The sequence below is a fragment of the Schistocerca piceifrons genome, chromosome 8 (genome assembly GCF_021461385.2).
Source record: "Schistocerca piceifrons isolate TAMUIC-IGC-003096 chromosome 8, iqSchPice1.1, whole genome shotgun sequence".
NCBI lineage: Eukaryota > Metazoa > Arthropoda > Insecta > Orthoptera > Acrididae > Schistocerca > Schistocerca piceifrons.
The window spans coordinates 287586536-287606589 of NC_060145.1; the positions used below are offsets into that span (position 1 = coordinate 287586536).

The 20054-nt window shown below is 37.5% G+C and overlaps 1 protein-coding gene across 2 annotated transcripts in view; it reads left to right on the forward strand.

Moving 5' to 3' along the window:
- The window catches only part of LOC124712048 (glutamate synthase [NADH]), a 386910-nt gene that overhangs the window by 296409 nt on the left and 70447 nt on the right, over positions 1 to 20054 (forward strand). For both annotated transcript variants that reach the window (XM_047242338.1, XM_047242339.1), the window contains 7 exons: positions 3813 to 3984; positions 4382 to 4477; positions 5850 to 6031; positions 8511 to 8711; positions 8831 to 9011; positions 15370 to 15578; positions 15898 to 16080. In XM_047242338.1, the coding sequence (XP_047098294.1) occupies positions 3813 to 3984; positions 4382 to 4477; positions 5850 to 6031; positions 8511 to 8711; positions 8831 to 9011; positions 15370 to 15578; positions 15898 to 16080 (1224 nt within the window). The remainder of the gene's footprint in view (positions 1 to 3812; positions 3985 to 4381; positions 4478 to 5849; positions 6032 to 8510; positions 8712 to 8830; positions 9012 to 15369; positions 15579 to 15897; positions 16081 to 20054) is intronic.

Sequence of the window (20054 nt, forward strand, 5' to 3'; positions counted from 1 at the left end):
AAAATATTTTTAATAATCATTTTCTAAATGTTGTGGATATAGTAGGATCCAGGTGTTCATTAGAAGATGCTAGGATGTTAATGGAAGAGGCCATACCTATGCAATTTGATACAATTGAAATCTCACCCACTTCTCCCTCTGAAATTAGGAAAATAATAAACTTGCTTAAAAGCAAAAACTCACATGGAATTGATGGCATTTCCAGCAAAATACTAAAAGCTTGTTCTCAACAAATAAGTGAGATTGTTAGCCACCTGTGTAATAGCTCTCTGGAACAGGGCATTTTCCCTGATAGACTGAAATATGCTATTGTTATACCTTTGCATAAAAAAGGGGATAGATCTGATGTCAACAATTACCGTCCAATCTCCCTTATAACAGCTTTATCCAAAATTTTTGAGAAAGTAATGTATTCAAGAGTAGCTTCACATATCTGTAAAAATGAAGTACTTACAAAATGTCAGTTTGATTTCCAGAAAGGTTTTTCAACAGAAAATGCCATATATGCTTTCACCAATCAAATTTTGAATGATCTGAATAACCGAACACCACCCATTGGGTTTTTTTGTGATCTCTCAAAGACTTTTGATTGTGTAAATCATGAAATTCTGCTAGACATGCTCAAGTATTGTGGCATGAGTGGGACAGTGCACAAATGGTTTAATTCGTACCTAACTGGAAGAGTACAGAAAGTTGAAATAAGCAGTTCTCAAAATATGCAAAGATCAGCACATTCCTCAAACTGGGGAACTATCAAGAATGGGGTTCCACAAGGGTCGGTCTTGGGACCTTTGTTATTCTTAATATATAGTAATGACTTGCCATTCTATATTCATGAAGAGGCAAAGTTAGTTCTCTTTGCTGATGATACAAGTATAGTAATCACACCTGACAAACAAGAATTAACTGATGAAATTGTCAATAATGTCTTTCAGAAAATTACTAAGTGGTTCCTTGTAAATGGACTCTCACTGAATTTTGATAAGACACAGTACATACAGTTCCGTACAGTGAATGGTATGACGCCATTAATAAATATAGACCTTAATCAGAAGCATAGATCTAAGGTAGAATATTCAAAATTTTTAGGTGTGTCCATTGATGAGAGATTAAATTGGAAGAAACACATTGATGATATGCTGAAACGTTTGAGTTCAGCTACTTACGCAATAAGGGTCATTGCAAATTTTGGTGATAAACATCTTAGTAAATTAGCTTACTACGCCTATTTTCACTCATTGCTTGCATATGGCATCATATTTTGGGGTAATTCATCACTGAGGAATAAAGTATTTATTGCACAAAAGTGTGTAATCAGAATAATTGCTGGAGTCCACCCAAGATCATCCTGCAGACATTTATTTAAGGATCTAGGGATATTCACAGTAGCTTCTCAGTATATATACTCTCTTATTAAATTTATTATTAACAACCAAACCCAATTCAAAAGTAATAGCAGTGTGCATAACTACAATACTAGGAGAAAGGATGATCTTCACTATTCAAGATTAAATCTAACTTTGGCACAGAATGTGGTGAATTATACTGCCACTAAAGTCTTTGGTCACTTACCAAATAGTATCAAAAGTCTGACGGATAACCAACAAGTATTTAAGAAGAAATTAAAAGAACTTCTGAATGACAACTCCTTTTACTCCATAGAGGAATTTTTAGATACAAATTAAGAAAAAAAAGAAAAAAAGTTGAAAAAAATTAAAAAAAACAAAAAACAAGAAAGTTGTTATATTAACTTAATTATGTTGTTAAATTAACTTAATTATGTCATGTGTTGGAAAATTTGACTCGTTCCACATCAGTACGAAATATCGTATTCATGATCCATGGAACTAGTATTAATCTAATCTAATCTTATGGTACACCCTGCTTTAGCAAAAGTACTATGTGAGCTCGTGTAAGAATCCACTAATCCATTGTGGCCCAATCGAAACAGAATAAAGGCTGTATGAAAGGGCCTCTATTCCGTTACTGCAGTCTTTGACTATACAGTTTACACATGCACCGATCTGAGATGTATCCCACTGAATCAGCCCCCCCCCCCCCTCCCGCCACTCTTTTCTCATTCTGCCTTGTTTTCCACATATTACTTCAGCCAATGGCATATTGTATGCAGATGAATTGTTACATCCTAGAAGCTGCCGACACTATAGAGTACAGTCGCACCATTCTCGAAACATGTATATTCCAAGGACATATGATCTTTGAAACTACATTGTATATTTATGTTGGCCTAAAAGTTTTGCCAGACATTAAACATTTGAACAGACACAGTCAGAGTGCTTTGTCCACTGCATAATTCTGTTAAACAGTTTGTGGAGTGTTACGAGAATTGACGAGGCTTTGTTTCATCACTCAGCTTGAAATATGCTCGCTATTTTTATATACTGTATTTAGCATATTTCGTGACAGTACATTTTCCGTGAAATGTTAACAAGACGATATTTGTCTTGGCTTCAGTCGTCCAGTGGAAGTATGATTCCTCAATGCAGTTTTGTTGGCTGCAGAAATGACTTGGTTCAATGTGTTTGCCTCATTTTTGGTGCTTTAAATACCATTTCTTCGAATGTGGTTTCTTCTTAAAGTTTATATAAAAAATATTGTAACATAATTCATTTTTCCTGTTCACTAGCAAATTATTATGATGGCGACCTGCACATTGTTGCACCGTCAACACACACCAAGAGTTCACAGCCGATTATGACTATGGTCAAAGACAACTCCAGTGTCAGTCATTTTACACAACACACAAGCTTCCACTTGTAATCAGTCTCTTTGATATTCTTCGTCACATCTGCTAATGTTAATCAATATGCTGTCACTCTCAAAAATATAAGTAAATTAGCATAAAATAAGGCAAATTACAATTAAAAAAATATTCTGACAAAAATATAAGAAAACATTTAAAACTTCCCTCATTAGATGTGGTATCGACAAATCCGTTAGAAAATAAGACATCTCCCAGATCCATTACAAGCTCTTCCGTTTACTTTCATCCGAGCACTATTTTTTCCCAGCCATATAAAAACATTCTTTTACTTTTGAATTGTCTGCCAACTGTGACATATTAACTTTCAAGGTTTCCAAATCTCCTCTGTTGCTAGTATTTCACTGCCAGTGTTTTTTTTTTTTTTTTTTTTTTTTTTTTTTTTTTTTTTTTTTTTTTTTTTTTTTTTTTTGTGGTCTCCCCTGGCACTGGTTCTCAATGACTTTACTGCATGACACTTTGAAAATCCAATTTCCTACAATTCCTTTACTCTTTATAAGAGGAAGTTATGTCTCCATTACCTTCCATTTGTCTACTTTTTCAATAAGTACCTTTCAGCCCAGCAAGTGGAAATACTGTGTCAGTCTGCAGTCCTGTAGACAAAACTGTTGTTTTTGAATAATTTGGGTTCTGATTGTAGTTTGATTTCGGGGCTTCTTTCTGTGGGTAATATTCTTTCTGATTTAAAGTTTTCCTCAACCTAAAGGTTGATTTGAATGACACAGTGCTTTACTAGGTATGTCTTCATATTTCTCTGATCAGTGGATGCATGACACGCTGACACAGCCTGTTATAGAGGGACAGTTTAACATGCACTCTAAATTGTGGTGCAACTATGCATTTTCAGGTATACTAGTATCTGCCAGTTTTGAAATAAATTATAAGCAATGGAAAAAAAACTATAGGATCAACTGGGTGTTGAATGTTACAAATTTGGATTTGCGGCCTTACAATTATCATCTTCGCCTCAGAGGCACACTTGAAACTGTATCTGCATGCAACTAAAAATAAACTTTTTCTCTATTCACAGGAAGCTGCTGTGAACAAGAATCGCAGTGCTTATGATAAATTTCGTGAATCAACAATGCAAAGTGTGAGAGCATGTACACTTCGTGGGCAGTTGGAACTTGTACCATCGGAAAGTCCTATTGATATTAATCAAGTTGAACCAGCCTCTGAAATTGTCAAGCGATTTGCAACAGGTGAATCATTTGCTCTGTATTATTACAAATATCACTTTCTCTTAGTCAAGCTTACTTGATGACCTTTCAATAATGTTCCTTACTTTATCAATAAATTGATCAATGTTGATTAATTTGGGGCTAAGGGTGAGAATTGGGGATGATGAGGATAACACTTAAACAGTGGCTATATGGCAGTAGACAGTTCCTAGAGTGGACAGTTGTTGGTGTTTTAACTAATGACATACGGCACTGTGTTTTACCAGTACTGAAAATATGTGAACTTCAGACACTATTAACATAAGAATGGAAATGACAAATCATAATGTAGACATTACCATAGACAAAGGTATATGGAATGATTAATAAATGTATTCTTGTACTTTGCTGTATTCTGATTATTGCTCTGTCTGTGCAGGTGCTATGAGCTTTGGGAGTATTTCACTAGAGGCTCACACCACATTGGCTATTGCTATGAACAGAGTAAAAGCTAAATCCAACACCGGGGAAGGCGGTAAGTGGTTGTCAGTTCACAATTATTCAGAATATTTTTTGCAGTTTTAGAGAAGTTTTTAGCCTACATGTCTTTTAAGTACTTTGAAATGCAACATTACATTTAGAAAGAGGAAGGGGCAAAGGTAAAAAATCATGTTTCTTCAACTGTTAATGTAATGTAGTTCAAGCTGACAATTACTAATGATTGTATTGTTCAGTGTCTGTATAGTCTAATGCAGTGCAAGGATGTCTAAAGAAACAGACACTACCGACGATCATACAGCCATATTAAATTACATTTGCAAATAAATTTTGTAGTTTAATTCAAATACTAATGCTGCTTAATGCACAATGTTGGGAAGAAAAATTGCTGTCGACTATGTGCCATAACATATCACTTACATTGTAGTGAGAGAACTAGTTATTGGTAACAAAAGCTATCATGTATGAGCAAAGCTAATTTTTAGTTGGTAATTTCCAGTACCATATAGAATTATTTGTAGTTCTCACAATTACATGTCGTTGATTCGTGTATAAGGAGCATACAAAAAGAAACGAGCCAGAGGCATAATTACAGATACCAGTACCTGTGTTTAAAAGTATTGACCCTGGCTTTTGAGACAGTTGTCCCACTGTGACACAAGGTGGTGAATGGCTGCTGTCTCATAAAATTCCTGGGGCTGCAATGTTAACCAGTTCCGCACGTACAGCTGGACATCGTCGTGCGAGGTGAATCGTTTGTCCCTCAGAGCCTTTTTAAGGGGACCAAAATTGGCGTAATCACAGGGAGAGAGGTCTGGACTGTATGGAGGGTGGCCATTTGAATTTCTGTAGGATTGCTGCAACTGTGTTGGCCGATGAGACTTAGCATTGTCATGGAGTAGAATGAAACCATGGGTGAGATTGCCAGGTCATTTTGATTTGGTCGCTTGGTGAAGGGGGGGGTCAAAGTTTGCGAGTGACACTGGGCATGTTGCAGGAAGTGAGTCAGAATGGGGCCATCTTGGACAAAGAAAAACGTCAGCATAACCTTTTCTGCACTTGTGTGGACGGCTGCATCCAGTGGTATGTGTGGAACTGGTTAACATCGCAGCCCCAGGAATTTTATGAGGCAGCCATTCAGCACCTTGTGTCACAGTGGGAAAAATGTCTCAACAGCCAGGGTTGATACTTCTAACATACAGGTACTGGTTTCTGTAATTATGCCTCTGGCTCATTTCTTTTTGAACGCCCCTTGTATAAGGAGGATGCATGTTCCTGGAAACCTGTCTTCGTGATGAAATTAGTGCATAGTGTGCGTCTATTTTTAATGCATCAATTCATATAATATTTTCCTTGTGCTTGAATATGATAACTTGTCTTTTTTATACTTTGGGCTACCCAAAAAATAGGTGAAAATGCTGACAGATACTTGAATCAAGATCCTGAGTTCAATAAAAGGTCAGCCATTAAGCAGGTGGCCAGTGGTCGTTTTGGAGTTACAAGCTCTTACCTAGCACATGCTGATGATCTCCAGATAAAAATGGCACAGGGAGCCAAGCCTGGTGAAGGTGGAGAGCTGCCAGGATACAAGGTGAGCTGAATATGAATGGGATAATGAATTTAAATAATAGCACTATAATTCCGGTGGAAATAAGTCCTTCTTTTCCTTATCTATCTTCCTTTGTAAATTGCTGTAACACAATTTCAGTTTGAAGAGAGTTGTTAATATGATGATGGATGATACCTATGTAATGGGGCCAATATTGGCAGATGTTAAATGGATGAGAAAGAAACTGGACTAATTTGCATATAGACTACCTTAATGTTCAGGGAGGGGGGGGGGGGGGGGGGGGGAGAGAGAGAGAGAGAGAGAGAGAGAGAGAGAGAGAGAGAGAGAGAGAGAGAGAGAGAGAGAGAGAGAGAGAGAGAACAGTCGCCCACTCTGAAAGAAGTGTTTCTTCTGTAATGCCCTTCAGAGAGTAAATGCATCAGAAGAAATGCTAGGATTGGAAAAGACAAAAAAAGGTTCAGCAATGAATATTTGATTAGGCACAGAAATTAATAAAGAAATGATGCTAGTGTAGAGATGTTGAAAGTCAGCAGCAACTATTCAAGTTCCTCTGAAATGTAGAAAAGCCAAACAAGAAGAAAACGTTAACTACAGGTATTACAAGATAGATGCAAACTGAAACTGTGTACATGTGCTCCTCACAGGCTAATGAACTATAACTTCAAAGAGCTCAGAGAAAGGAGCACATTGATTAGAGTTACAAATTAGCTATTGGGCAATAAAAGCAGAAAGTAATGCAAGAAGATGGAAACACTATTCAGAGAAACTCTATTTTTGTCCTGAAGTAATTAGGCCAATTGAAAATTAGAACACATTCAGCAGTATGATAAGGGAGATCAGGTTCGTATCACTAAATTTCAAAAAGCTTTGCATAAACTCGGGGCAAATACCCAAGTATTGAGGAATTGCCATCACATCTCTTCCAGGCTTGAGGCTGAAGTGTAGGCCAAGGATTACAGAAATTTGTAAATGAAATTTATTTAAGAGGGGATGTCCGTTGAGAGGCTGAAAATCATGTACCTAGCTTACTCCTGAGAAAAGCAAGAGTGAATACATGTAAAACCTATGGTAAAATCAGTGTACCGCCACATGTAAAAAGTCTCAAGAGATTGCTTTTTGGAAGAAAGGATGTAATAGGAGTAGATCTGAAGTGGACTCATTTTGTTTCGGAAAAAGTAAGAATAATTTAGAAATTTGTATCACGGCAACCAAAATAATACAGGATATATTTACATGAGAAAAGAAAAGGAACACACAAGTTGAATTTATAAATATGAAAATTGCTTTTGATAATATTGAATAACATAAGATGTGTCTCCTTTGACAATGTGATAGCAACTACAGGGACGAAAAAGTAATCCATTCTCTTTATTTGAAGCTGGGACTAATGCAATGGGATAGAGACCAAAATCTGAAATGGTGTGAGGCAGATTTGCTAATTGTCACCATTGACATTTAATTTATGTATGGAAGAAGCAGTAAGGGAAATATGGTACAATTATCAGTGTGGAAGCTTTAGAGGACAGAAAATAAACATTATGACAATAGTGGTTGCTGAAATTGTACAAGAATTGAGTTGTGTGCTTGCTGGTGGCTATAAGATGTTCATAAACAAAATGAAAACTGAGGGAATGGTGAACACAGCAGATGGACATGCTGATTGTTTAAATGTTAAACTTGGACATGAAAATATTGAACATGTGTGTGATTTTTACAGGCTCTGAAATAAAACAGGTAAAGAAAGGATTGCTTGAGGCAAAATGGCTCTGTGTAAAAAGTCAGCTACTAGCCGCAAAAAAAGTAAATCCTGAGACCAGAAAAAGATTCACTGAAAGCTGGTTTTATAGTACAGCTCTTTGCATCTGTGAAACGTGGATATTGTGCAAGGCAGAAATAGAATGAAATTATTAGGAGCTTTTGGAATGTGGGATACAGGACATTGTTTAAAAATGTATTAATCAACTAAAGAATGAACTTTCCTTTAACAGCTCAGTGAGGTAGAGTGTCTGATAAAGACTATAATGAAGCGAAGAGAGAGAATGGTTAGATACACATTATGACATGAACCTCTGCTGAAAACATAGGTGAAAGGAAAGACTCATGGGATAGACATTGATAAGACTACGTAAGGCAAGACATGAATGAGGAATGATGCAGCAGTTGGGCTGAAAAGCGGAAGACTGCTGACAACCAATGGGAATGGAGAATATCATGAAACCACCTTCAAGATTGATTACTGAAATGACATTCTGAAATTACTGTTAGCATGATAATCATAAGGCTTTCGTGTATGGTGGTTCATTGGTGGTTTCATAATTACTAATTACATTAGGCAGCAGTTTACTGACTGAATTACAAAACATTCCTTCAAGCACTTTTCCACTCTCTATAATTTGAAACACATGTAAAAATGTATTATGACATGTGAGAATATTTTGAGTTATGTTTCTACACGAATATGCTGTAAACACCAATCTTTAGAAACCATTTGTTCTTACAGGTGACCAAAGATATTGCGAAAACAAGACATTCTGTTCCTGGTGTGGGTCTTATATCACCACCTCCCCATCATGACATTTATTCTATTGAAGATCTTGCAGAGTTGATCTATGACCTTAAGTGTGCTAATCCTAATGCTCGAATCTCTGTCAAGCTGGTATCAGAAGTTGGTGTTGGTGTTGTTGCTTCAGGAGTAGCCAAGGTAAGATACATACATAGTGAAAAACACTCTGCTACTATCATGGTCAGGAGGCCTTGTATTATTTTATAAGAACATTAACTTGTATAATTATCATCTCTTTCTTTTCTCCTATCTACCAGGGAAAAGCAGAGCACATTGTGATTTCTGGCCATGATGGAGGCACTGGAGCAAGTTCATGGACAGGAATTAAGAATGCTGGGTTGCCATGGGAACTTGGAATTGCAGAGACACATCAGGTGCTTGTGTTAAATAACCTCCGGTCAAGAGTGGTTGTTCAGGCTGATGGACAGATCCGCACAGGTAAGACTGTTTCCACATCTCATTGTAAAGAAGCAATAAATTAAAATATATCATATTTACCCAATTATAAGATGAGGTTTTTTTTTTTCTTAAACTTGTCATTTGAAAAATACAGTCATCTTATAATTTGCAGATTAAACAATTTAACATTTTTACATTGTTCAATAGAATCTATAGGCATGCTCTCTACAGATAAAGCTTTGGCTATTGAGGTTACGTGAAGATTTATTTCAAAGAATTCAGAAAGGCAGGGCTGGGCAGACAATATTCACGTACAAACATTAATGGTGCTTTATGAGTAAAGGTTATGTTCAAATGCGAAATTTGCCCTTCAGAAAAACATTACTTGATTGTGAACTGAAGTAGATATCTTATTTGATTGTGAAAGACTGTAATGAATTACTAAGTGACTGCACGGGTTGAGGTGCCATGTCATGGATTGTGCGGCCTCTCCCGCCGGAGGTTAGAGTCCTCCCTCGGGCATGGGTGTGTGTATTGTTCTTAGCATAAGTTAGTTTAAGTAGGGTGTGAGTCTAGGGACCAATGACCTCAGCAGTTTGGTCCGTTAGGAATTCACACACATTTGAACATTTTTTCGAATTACTGAGTGGGTTGCAAATGAGAAAGTCAGTTACTGTTCATGTATTCGAATACCAGATAAAAATGTTACCAGCTTTTAATTAGCTTTAGAACATGATGGTGACATTCAATTGAAACAAAAAGGAAAAATAATCAAGAATGAAAACAGATGAAATAAATCATATTAAACTGACTGTAATTGTAATGAGAATAAATTACAGCAGCAAGACTCATCATGGAAATAGTACAGACAGACCTAATTAGATTGCAAGACGAATGAAAGTTCAAGAATTGAACTGAATTGTGAGTGTGGTCTTTAATTTATGTATTAGTTGTTGCTGTTGTTACATATGACTTGCATTCTGGAAGAGACTGCAATCTCTCTTTCATAGTTGCTCAAGCACAGCACTATGGAGTGGCTGGAGGGGGAACAGGACCAGCTTGGCTGTGAACTAAATAAGTGCAGGGAGGGGAGTAGTGAGCAGACAGGAAATTGTGTCCTGTTGCAAACCATGTGAATCTATACCACATACTTTGGTTTTGTAGAAATGTCTACATTGTTTAAATTGCAGTTTGCCTGGAATCCATTTGTATTCAGAACTGAACTGACTTTAAAATTGGATAAATACACAACAATATCATTCATTTTTGCAGGAGATGGCAAAAGTTCAGATAGGGGCCACTGGCATACTTAGGTGTTTCATGCTCCGGCATACTTAGGTGTTTCATGCTGCAGTGGTATGAATCTTCACTGTGACGTTTGATGGGAACGAAATGGAGGTACACAGTCAGTGAGAGAGCAGCACACAGATGATAAGCAAGAGACATTGTTACAATCTAATGTCAGTAGAGAATCGAAATCATTTATGTATTTGAATAAAAAACAGCTGTGTTATCACGTCCAAAATCTAACCACAGCCCCAGAAATCGCAACATTTTCAGAAGAAATAGAAGTTATTTGTAGCAACAAAGATATAAATTTCACAGCTGTGCTATTAGGACGATGATTAAAAATAGTGATGCTGCAGATGACAGGATTAGTAAGTAAACAATGTAGAAAAGGAAATTGTCCAAAAATTAATGTAACCCATGTCTTTTTGTTTATTTTATTTCTTCTTGTATTATCAAAATCAATAAATGGCATAAATTTAGAATAGGTGTAACAATAATTTCTTAGGCAGATACTTTGTCAGATAAAACAGTTGTTGATTTTGTTTAATAAGAATATGCTAAAAATATTTTTTTTCTCAAGACCTCTTGAAAAAGAAAGAAGCATTGTCTATAATCAGGGTCGTCTTACACTCGGGTAAATACTGGCTTCATTTGGAAAAACTAATTATCTGGTATGGCTTTCTACAAGCCTATAGGCATGTAAAATGGAAGCAGTGCTTCTTACTGAAGAAGCAATAAAATACTAAAAAATATCAACACATGGTTTAAGGTGAACGGATTATTGTAAAATGTACACACAGTTCATTACTTTCCATGAGAACTGTTACTTACTGAATGAGGTACGAGCAATAAATATGGTTGAGTTTTTGGCGCAACATATAAATTACAATCTGAATAGGAAAACTTGCATCCTCGACATAGTGAAGCTCTTCAGTTCAGCTACATTTGCAGCATCCTCATTTTAAAAATAAAGAAGTTGGTTTATTTTGCATATTTCCAAGAATGAAAGAATGCGTGGACATGGCTTCACGGATGGGAATTTCATAATATAAAAGGGTTTCATTGAATTATTTCTGGAATTTTTGTACAGAAAATTTGGTATTTTGACAATTGCTTCCCAATACATGTGTTCATTAATGCCTTTTTTTATACTAAAATTTATCTTTTTTTCAGAAAATAGTGTAAAGACAAAAAAAAATATTTTCGAAGACTTCAATACTAAAATAGAAAAAAAGGCAGTTATATACACGGGTACATAAATATGAATCAGCTTGCCGGAGAATGTCAATCTCTTGTGGGTAATGCATAGGACAACTCCTACTATTGCATGAGTTAGTGCCTTCTCAGTCACACTTAAAATTAATGTTTTAGACTATAATGTAATCAATATTAAAATGCCAAGAGGATACCGAAAAGAGTATGTTCCAGGATGAAATGATGAAAGTGAAACACTGTTCCAACATTTCCAGCAAAGTGGTGACACAGAGATAACTATGGAACTATTGTCCAGCTTGGACATGTCTCAGAGGCAGAAATGGGCAGAAAGAATCAAAAATATCAACTTTACCCACTCGAGCAGGGAAGCATGGAGTCTTCTGAGAAAACTGGGAGGAAGTGCACCAGTTTGCAGAAAAAATTCTGAAGTATCACCAGACCAAATTGCTTCCCACATCATTACTACCTCAAGAGTGCCGCCTGACAAGAAACATAATAGACATACCAAATAACAGCTTCGTGACCTGAAAAAGATGGCATCTCTCTCATCTGAGTATATCCATCCTTTCACAGTTTCAGACATTGACTCTGGACTGAAGGACCTCAAATCTCTTAAGGCGCCTGGATTCGATGGTATCCATCCAGAATTCCTGATCCATATGGGAGGAAAAGCTAGGAAGTGACTGGCAGAATTCTTCACTGATATCCTGCTGACTGATCAACTTCCATTGGAGTTCAAAAAGGCAAAGATAATATTTATTCTGAAATAAATTCTGCTGGCAAACCCAGCTTCTCGGCAGAAAGCTATCGGCCCATTGCCCTACTTAGCTGCTGCTACAAGTTTTTTGAAAGGCTAGTGTATAATAGAATAAGTAGTGCTATCCTAGAGAACATTCCAGTTGATCAGGCAGGCTTCAGACCAGGGCGTAGCTGCTGCGACCAAGTATTGTCTCTCTCATCCTTCATAGAGTCAGGATACCAAATGAAAGAGAAAACATCTGTGGTGTTTGTCGATCTAACTACCGCCTTCGACACTGTGTGGAGGGAAGGCCTTATCTACAAATTTCTCCACATCATACCATGCAGAACAATGGCTTGACTGATTAACAGCATGCTAAGCGATCAGAAGTTCCAGGTAATTACTGGAATCAACATAAGTAAGGAGAGGAATCTGAACAACGGATTGCCTCAAGGATCAGTTCTCTCACCATTACTCTTCAATCTATATCTATCTGATCTACCTGACACTTTGTCCAGAAAATACTGCTATGCCAACGACCTGGCTCTAGCCGTATGACACCAGGAAATGAAAACAGAAGAAATTCTAACCAATTACCTGACTGCAATAGATAATTACTTAAAAATCTAGAGACTCCAACCCAGTATTAGTAAAACAGAAGTGTGTTGCTTCCACTTAAATAATTGGTTGGCGAACTTAAAACTGGAATTCAGTTTCAGAGGCAGAATTCTTCATCATAATTGGAACCCACAATATCTTAGTGTCATCTTGGACAATACACTATGCTTCAAACAATACCTTCTTAACTTAGCTGAAAAGTTGAGGACTCGAAACAACATCCTCCATAAGGTATGTGGAACTACCTGAGGATCTTCAGGAACCACACTGCGATCTTCAGCTGTGGGCTTGGTGTACTCAAGTGTTGAGTATTGTGCACCTGTTTGGATGAACAGTCATCATACAAGGCTTGTTGACACCCAGCTGAATACGACAGTGTGCATACTATCTGGCGCAGTCAGATCTTCTACAGTTCATTGGCTTCCACTGTTAACCGGTATAATGCCTTCTGATCTACGCAGATGTACTGCCCTTATGAGAGATTTCCACAAGATCTCCAGGAATTCTAACCTACCCGTGCTTAGCGACCTGGCTTTTTTAATTCGTAAGAGTCTGAAATCACGCCATCCAACTCTGTGTGATGGTGCTAACATGGTTGCTAAGGATTTCAGACCTCTTGAAGAATGGAAAAGTCGGTGGGAAGCAATGACAGATGTGCGCCTGCATAACATCTTCTCAGGTGCTAAACTTCCAAGTGGATTCGACTTACCGTGCAAGACCTGGACTACTCTCAACAGAATCCGTACTGGCCATGGTCGATGCAGGGATGCTCTCTTTAAGTGGAAGAAGTGGCCTAATCCAGCCTGTGACTGCGAGGCTCCATACCAGACTGTTCACCTCATTGTCAGTGAATGCAGGATTCGAGCCTGTCACGGTGCTGAAGAGGACTTCCTGCTAGCAACTCCAGATGGAGTGCGCTGGATTGAAGAACTGGATATTCAGTTGTAAAGACAAACTTAAGTTTCTTGTGTGTCAATATGTACATATGTATATGTCTGTATTAGCCATATGCTAAATAAATAAAATATTAATATTCAGTTACTATATTTTATACAGTTACGACAACTGTGTAACATCAAAAATTATGTTCAGAAAATTGTAGTTTTAAAAAGTGATAGAGAAATACCTACCAGGTTCAGCTTTTAGTATTGCCAATAGGAACACCTAAAATTAAAAACACTGTGTCAAATTTTCAGTGGCATATGAAACCTTTACATATTTTAGATTGTTAGTTGTCAACAAAAAGCAGCATTACACTTAATGCTTTTTAGTGCTGATGATGGTATCACCAGAAGGGACTGGAGCACAATGACAGTATTATTTCTGTTGGAACAAAAATTCTTTTTTTTTTTCCTTTTTTGACCCCGTCATTTCTTTGAATTTTATCATTCCTTACCACTTCAAAATTCATTGACCTTCATTCCGTGTTTGCAACTAAATGACAGGCAGTGTGTTTTTTACATATGCATTTTGCTTTTTCTATTTATGGAGAATTTTCAGTGGCCTGTAATATAGATTTGCTTTATATATAATAAATTCAATATGTAATAATTAAAAGTATGTTACTATGTTGAGTTTTCTCATGTTATTCGCTAATTTTTCGGGTTAGAAATAACTTTTGCAGCACATGTTTTCCAATGTTAAATTATCGTTTGCTGTTACTTAAGATTTCCAATGTTGTTAGCTCATTTGTGTTTACTTGGTCCCCATACTCCAGATGGCCAGTTTGTGGTGTTTTTCCACGGACATGTATTGTAACACTTCACTTGCACTTGGCATTGTGTGTTGAATGTGTTCATGTTTAACATTTCAGTTTGTTATTGTTTTAGTGGCTTGAGTTACTCCTTACACTAATTTGATCATTAATTACTTTCTTTTTAATTACAAGGGCTCTTTGTACATGAAAGTTTTCCTATAATGTCGGGAGTCATCTGTTGCAATTACTCACCCTAATAATTTTCATGTCCTGATCCATGTTGGATGGTTCATGTCCACATTTTATTGTGTGTTCAGCAAAGGTAAAGGCACACACAAACACAAGTGAGGTAAACACAGTGACAATTGGCAGCACTGCACATTCTAAGCACAAACATGGTCAATACATAATGACTTGTGCAAGTGAAGTGTTGTAGTACATCTGGGTGAAAAAATATCGGAAATCAGCCATCTGGAGTATGGGGACTGAGTAAATACATCTCCAGGACTACAACATGGGCTAGCAACATTGGAAATCATGAGGTACACCAACCAATAATTTAACCTCTCAAAACTTGGGCTGCAAAAGTTATTTGTAACCTGAAAAACGAAAACAAGAGAATAATGTGAGAACAGATAACATAGTAATGTACTTGTTACTACTACATAATGCATATTTAAACAAAGATGTATTATAACCCACGAAAATGCTTCATAAATGAAAGAAGTGAAACATTTGTGGTAAAAAAACAAAACTGCCATTCATTCAGTTGCAAAGACATTCCTCCATGAATGTTCTTTCTTTGTTTATTAATTTAAATGTCATCACTTGTGTTTCAGGATTTGATGTTGTTGTTGCCGCATTGCTTGGAGCTGATGAGTTTGGATTCAGCACAGCACCACTTATTGTTATGGGCTGCACAATGATGCGGAAATGTCATCTTAATACCTGTCCTGTTGGAATTGCAACTCAGGACCCTGTACTCCGCAAGAAGTTTGAAGGAAAACCAGAGCATGTCATCAACTATTTATTTATGCTTGCTGAAGAGGTATAATGTCACAAACTATTGTTCATTGTGTGTTACACCACATCATTCACAAAATTTTTACAAAACATACGAACTTCATTACTAACAAGAGTAGACTACATTATTGAAATAAATATTACTAATTTTCTAACATCGTGAATAATAACTGTACAAACAAATATTAAAAATGAAACTTATTATTATAGATTATTTATTTTTATATTTTGATATCAGTTTCAAGATGATATGTTAAATATTACTTCAGTAAGATAAGTTGGTTTCACTTTCCATACTTCTGCAGAAAAATCTGTATCTAATGTATCATTCTGCTTTATTTCAGATACGTGGTCACATGGCAAAGTTGGGTATAAGAAAATTTCAGGACCTGATTGGTCGTACAGATTTGTTGCGTGTTACTGATTCTGCAAATGCAAAGGCAAAGATGCTCAACTTCGGTTTGATTCTGAAGAATGCTTTACACATGCGTCCTGGTGTGAACATTGTAGCTGCTTCAGAAACACAAGTAAGTGCGTAAGTGCAACTCTAGTAGGTGTTACTAATTAAATATATCAGAGAGAGAGAGAGAGAGAGAGAGAGAGAGAGAGAGAGAGAGAGAGAATTTAATAGTATTTTTGTTTTTGATAGTAAGGATGTGGTTACAGGTAGGCAGTATGGCATAATTATAGGTACAACACATAAATATGGGCACTGACAACCTCACTGCTGAGCACCGAAAATCTCTACCACCCCTGACACACACAGCAGCACACGAATGTTACACTAGGAAGAAAAATTGGATGGAAATTAAGTTACCTATGCTGTCTGTCCTGTTCTTCAATAATGAAGACTGCATAATGCAGGGTGGTGCAGTTCAAACTGGCCTGCCTCCCCTTTGAATTGGAATGCAATATTTCAATGTCTGAAGTAGAGCACACACCTACAGAAATGGACAGTCTTTATGCGATAATAAATTGTTAGCATTCTTCTGTCAGCATTTCAGTTTATTTCATCAATGAAGTTAGACGTTTATCTTTGCGTCTGAAAAGTGACTTTCTCGATAGAAGAAATAATTGAAATTGTGGAAGTAAATGTAAAAACAGGTTTGGTTAAGGAAACTTGCAAAAATTTTTGGCTAAAGTGTGTGGATAGAGGATACCAACAAAGAGAGCAATATGGAGTCTGTATACAAACTGGCATAACTACAGATCTGTTAAAAATGTAAAACAACAAAGAATTCCTTCAGTCTGCACACCAGAAATTATTGCAGACATTCGCCGAAGAATTAGTCTGAACCCAAAGAAGTCTACAGGTGCATGTGAGTAGGAGGGGTTGCCAGGAGATAATGAAAAGTCTTGATCCAAAACCATATTGTGTGACGGTTGTGCAGTGGTTACAGAAGGATGACAATCAGAAATGTGTAGATTACTGCGATTGGATTTATGCTAGACCCTTTGCATTACATCATGAGTGATGAAGCATGGTTACATCTTTCTGTTCATGTGAATTCACAGGACACAAGGTACTGAGTAATGAAGAACCCTAACATTGTGTGTCAGCAGCCACGTCCTGATGAAAAAATATGCGTTTGGTGTGGTGTAAGAGGAATGCACATCATTGGGCTGATATCTTTTGACAATATCCTCAACAAGATTAGATATATCGAAATTTTTTATACCTTTTGTGATCAGCTCCTGAATCTGAAAGACAATGCTGCTTCTTCCAGCAAGATGGGGCAACATGCCACATTTTTAAGCTACCCCTGGAGTGAGTCCACGATGTCTTTACTGAGGAATGAACTTTCAGCACACATTTATGGCCACCATGTTTGCCGCATCTAACAGGATGTGATATTTTTTACCTGTGGGGGATACTTGAAGAGTAAGATCCAAGAAACAAACCCACACACAATACAGGAACTATGAAACAACGTCATCCATGAAGTTGCCGTCGTCGATATCCGAACTTTACGCCAGATGTATCTGAATAAGCTTAGATCAAACAGTGGAAAATCCAGGATGGAATGTAATGATATTGTGAAAAGAAAAGTTGCTACTCACCGTATAGCAGAGATGCTGAGTCGCAGATAGCCACAACAAAAAGACTGTCACAAAGATAGCTTTGGACCAGTAAGCTCTTCTTCAAAATTAGATGGCACACACACATACACACTCATGCAAACGCAACTCTCACACACGACTGCAGTCTCGGGTAACACAGGTCACACTGCGAGCAGCAGCAGCACCAGTGCATGATGGGAGTGGTGACTGGGTGGGGATAATGAGGAGGCTGGGGTGAGGAGGAGGAGGGATAGTGGGGTAGGGGTGGTGGATAGTGACATGCTGTTGAGGAATGCGCAGGGACAAGGTGGAAAGAGGGTCGGGCAGCTAGTGCAGTTGGGAGGTTACACGGAGGGCAGCAGAGAGATGGTGGGGGGAGGGAGGGGGTGAGAGATAGCAGAAAAGGATAGAAGTAAAAAGAATGGGTGCAATGGAGGAATGGGGGCTTTGCAGTGCTGGAATGGGAACAATGGGAACAGAGAAGGGGCTAGATGGGAGAGGACAATGACTAACTAAGGCTGAGGCCAGGAGGGTTATGGGAATGTAGGATATATTGCAGGGAAAGTTCCCACGTGCACAATTCAGAAAAGCTAGTGTTGGTAGGAAGGATCCATATGGCACAGGCTGTGAAGCATTCATTGAAATGAAGGCTGTCATGTTTGGCAGCGTGCTCAGCAACAGGGTGGTCCACTTGTTTCCTGGCCACAGTTTGTTGATGGCCATTCATGTGGACAGACAGCTTGTTGGTTTTCATGCCCACATAGAATGCAGCACAGTGGTTGCAGCTTGGCTTGTAGATCACATGACTGGTTTCTCAGGTAGCCCTGCCTTTGATAGGATAGGGGATATTTGTGACTCGACGAGATTAGGTGGTGGTGGGAGGATGTATAGGACAGGTCTTCCATCTAGGCCTATTACAAGGGTATGAGCCATGATGTAAGGGGTTGGGAGCAGGGCGTGTGTAGGGATAGATGAGTATATTTGTAGGTTTGGTGGACAGTGGAATACCACTGTGGGAGGGGTGGGAAGGATGGTGGGCAGGACATTTCTCATTTCAGGGCATGATGAGAGGTAGTCAAAACCCTGCTGGAGAGTGTAATTCAGTTGCTCCAGCCCTGGGTGGTACTTAGTTATGAGGGGAATACTGCTCTGTGGCCAGACTGTGCGACTTTGTGAGGTGGTGGGAGACTCGAGATAAGGCACGGGAGATTTGTTTGGGAGGAGAATTGTGGTTTGTGAAGCCTTCAGTGAGATCCTCAGTATGGTGAGTAGCAGCTTCCCTTTTCACAATACGGAATGTGTTTAGATATAATTAGCTCTGTATTAATGTTGCAGTGGGTCACTTTCAGCATCTTCTATAAATGTATTTTCGCTGTATATTTCATTGTAAATAAATGGTAAGTCCATTTCAGTTCCTTGTTTCTGTAATTTCGCTATGTTTCCTCTATACTTACGTTGTATACTTGTATCTGTGCCACCCTGTACTTTCTTTCATGAAAGTTCGGAATTCAACTTCTCCCATACAAAGATGATAAGAATGATATGGGGAGAAACTTTTATTAATTCATGAATATTTTTTGGATTCATTAAGAGGCATTCAGTATATATGTTAAGCATTTATGTAAGTGAATCACAAGGAAACTAAATTGAAGTGTGAAATTAACGATCATCTGTCTGGATTAGTAACAAATCTGGGTATGACTTTCAGAATATTTGCCCATATCCACAAATGCAAATGTCAGATTGCTTCTACAAATAAGTTTTATACAACAATTTTAATGTATCACAAATGCAGTGTTTTCCCTAGTAAAGTCATGACCTAATCTTGTTACGTTACACTGAATGTATTTGTGTTGGTCAACAGCGATCAGTTCCATGCGTGGGATTCCAAGGTGAAATCAATGAAAAATTTATTATGCAACTGTAAAGCAACAAAACTGTAATCATATAATCACAATCTACCTTTACTCAAACATGCAAAAATAAAGATCAAGAAAATTACAGAGACATCATTGTCTGATATCAAATATAATTCCCACAACCATATAGTACCAATGTTGGTGAGTAATAAATATGCATGTTTACAGAAATGTCCTCAGTTACTTGAAATACACTGATGTATTCACCCCATGCAACTTGTGTAATATTATAAACAAATCAGCCCAAAACACATGTATGCCAGCTGTCAAATTTGAATGTAGCACAGGCTACAGTTCTCAACCAATCAGAACAAAGTATCTATATGGTAAGATCATGCGCATACCATACAGTGGTGGTTTGCAAATTTTTCTCATTTCAGAAATTTATTCATTTATTACACGAGAAATATATGAAATATATGAAAGTGACAAATGCACTGAATAAATGAGAGCATGTTTAAGTACCAATTTAAAAAGCAGAAAAACTGTAGAGAGGGGTGTGGAGCAAATGCTATGTTTAT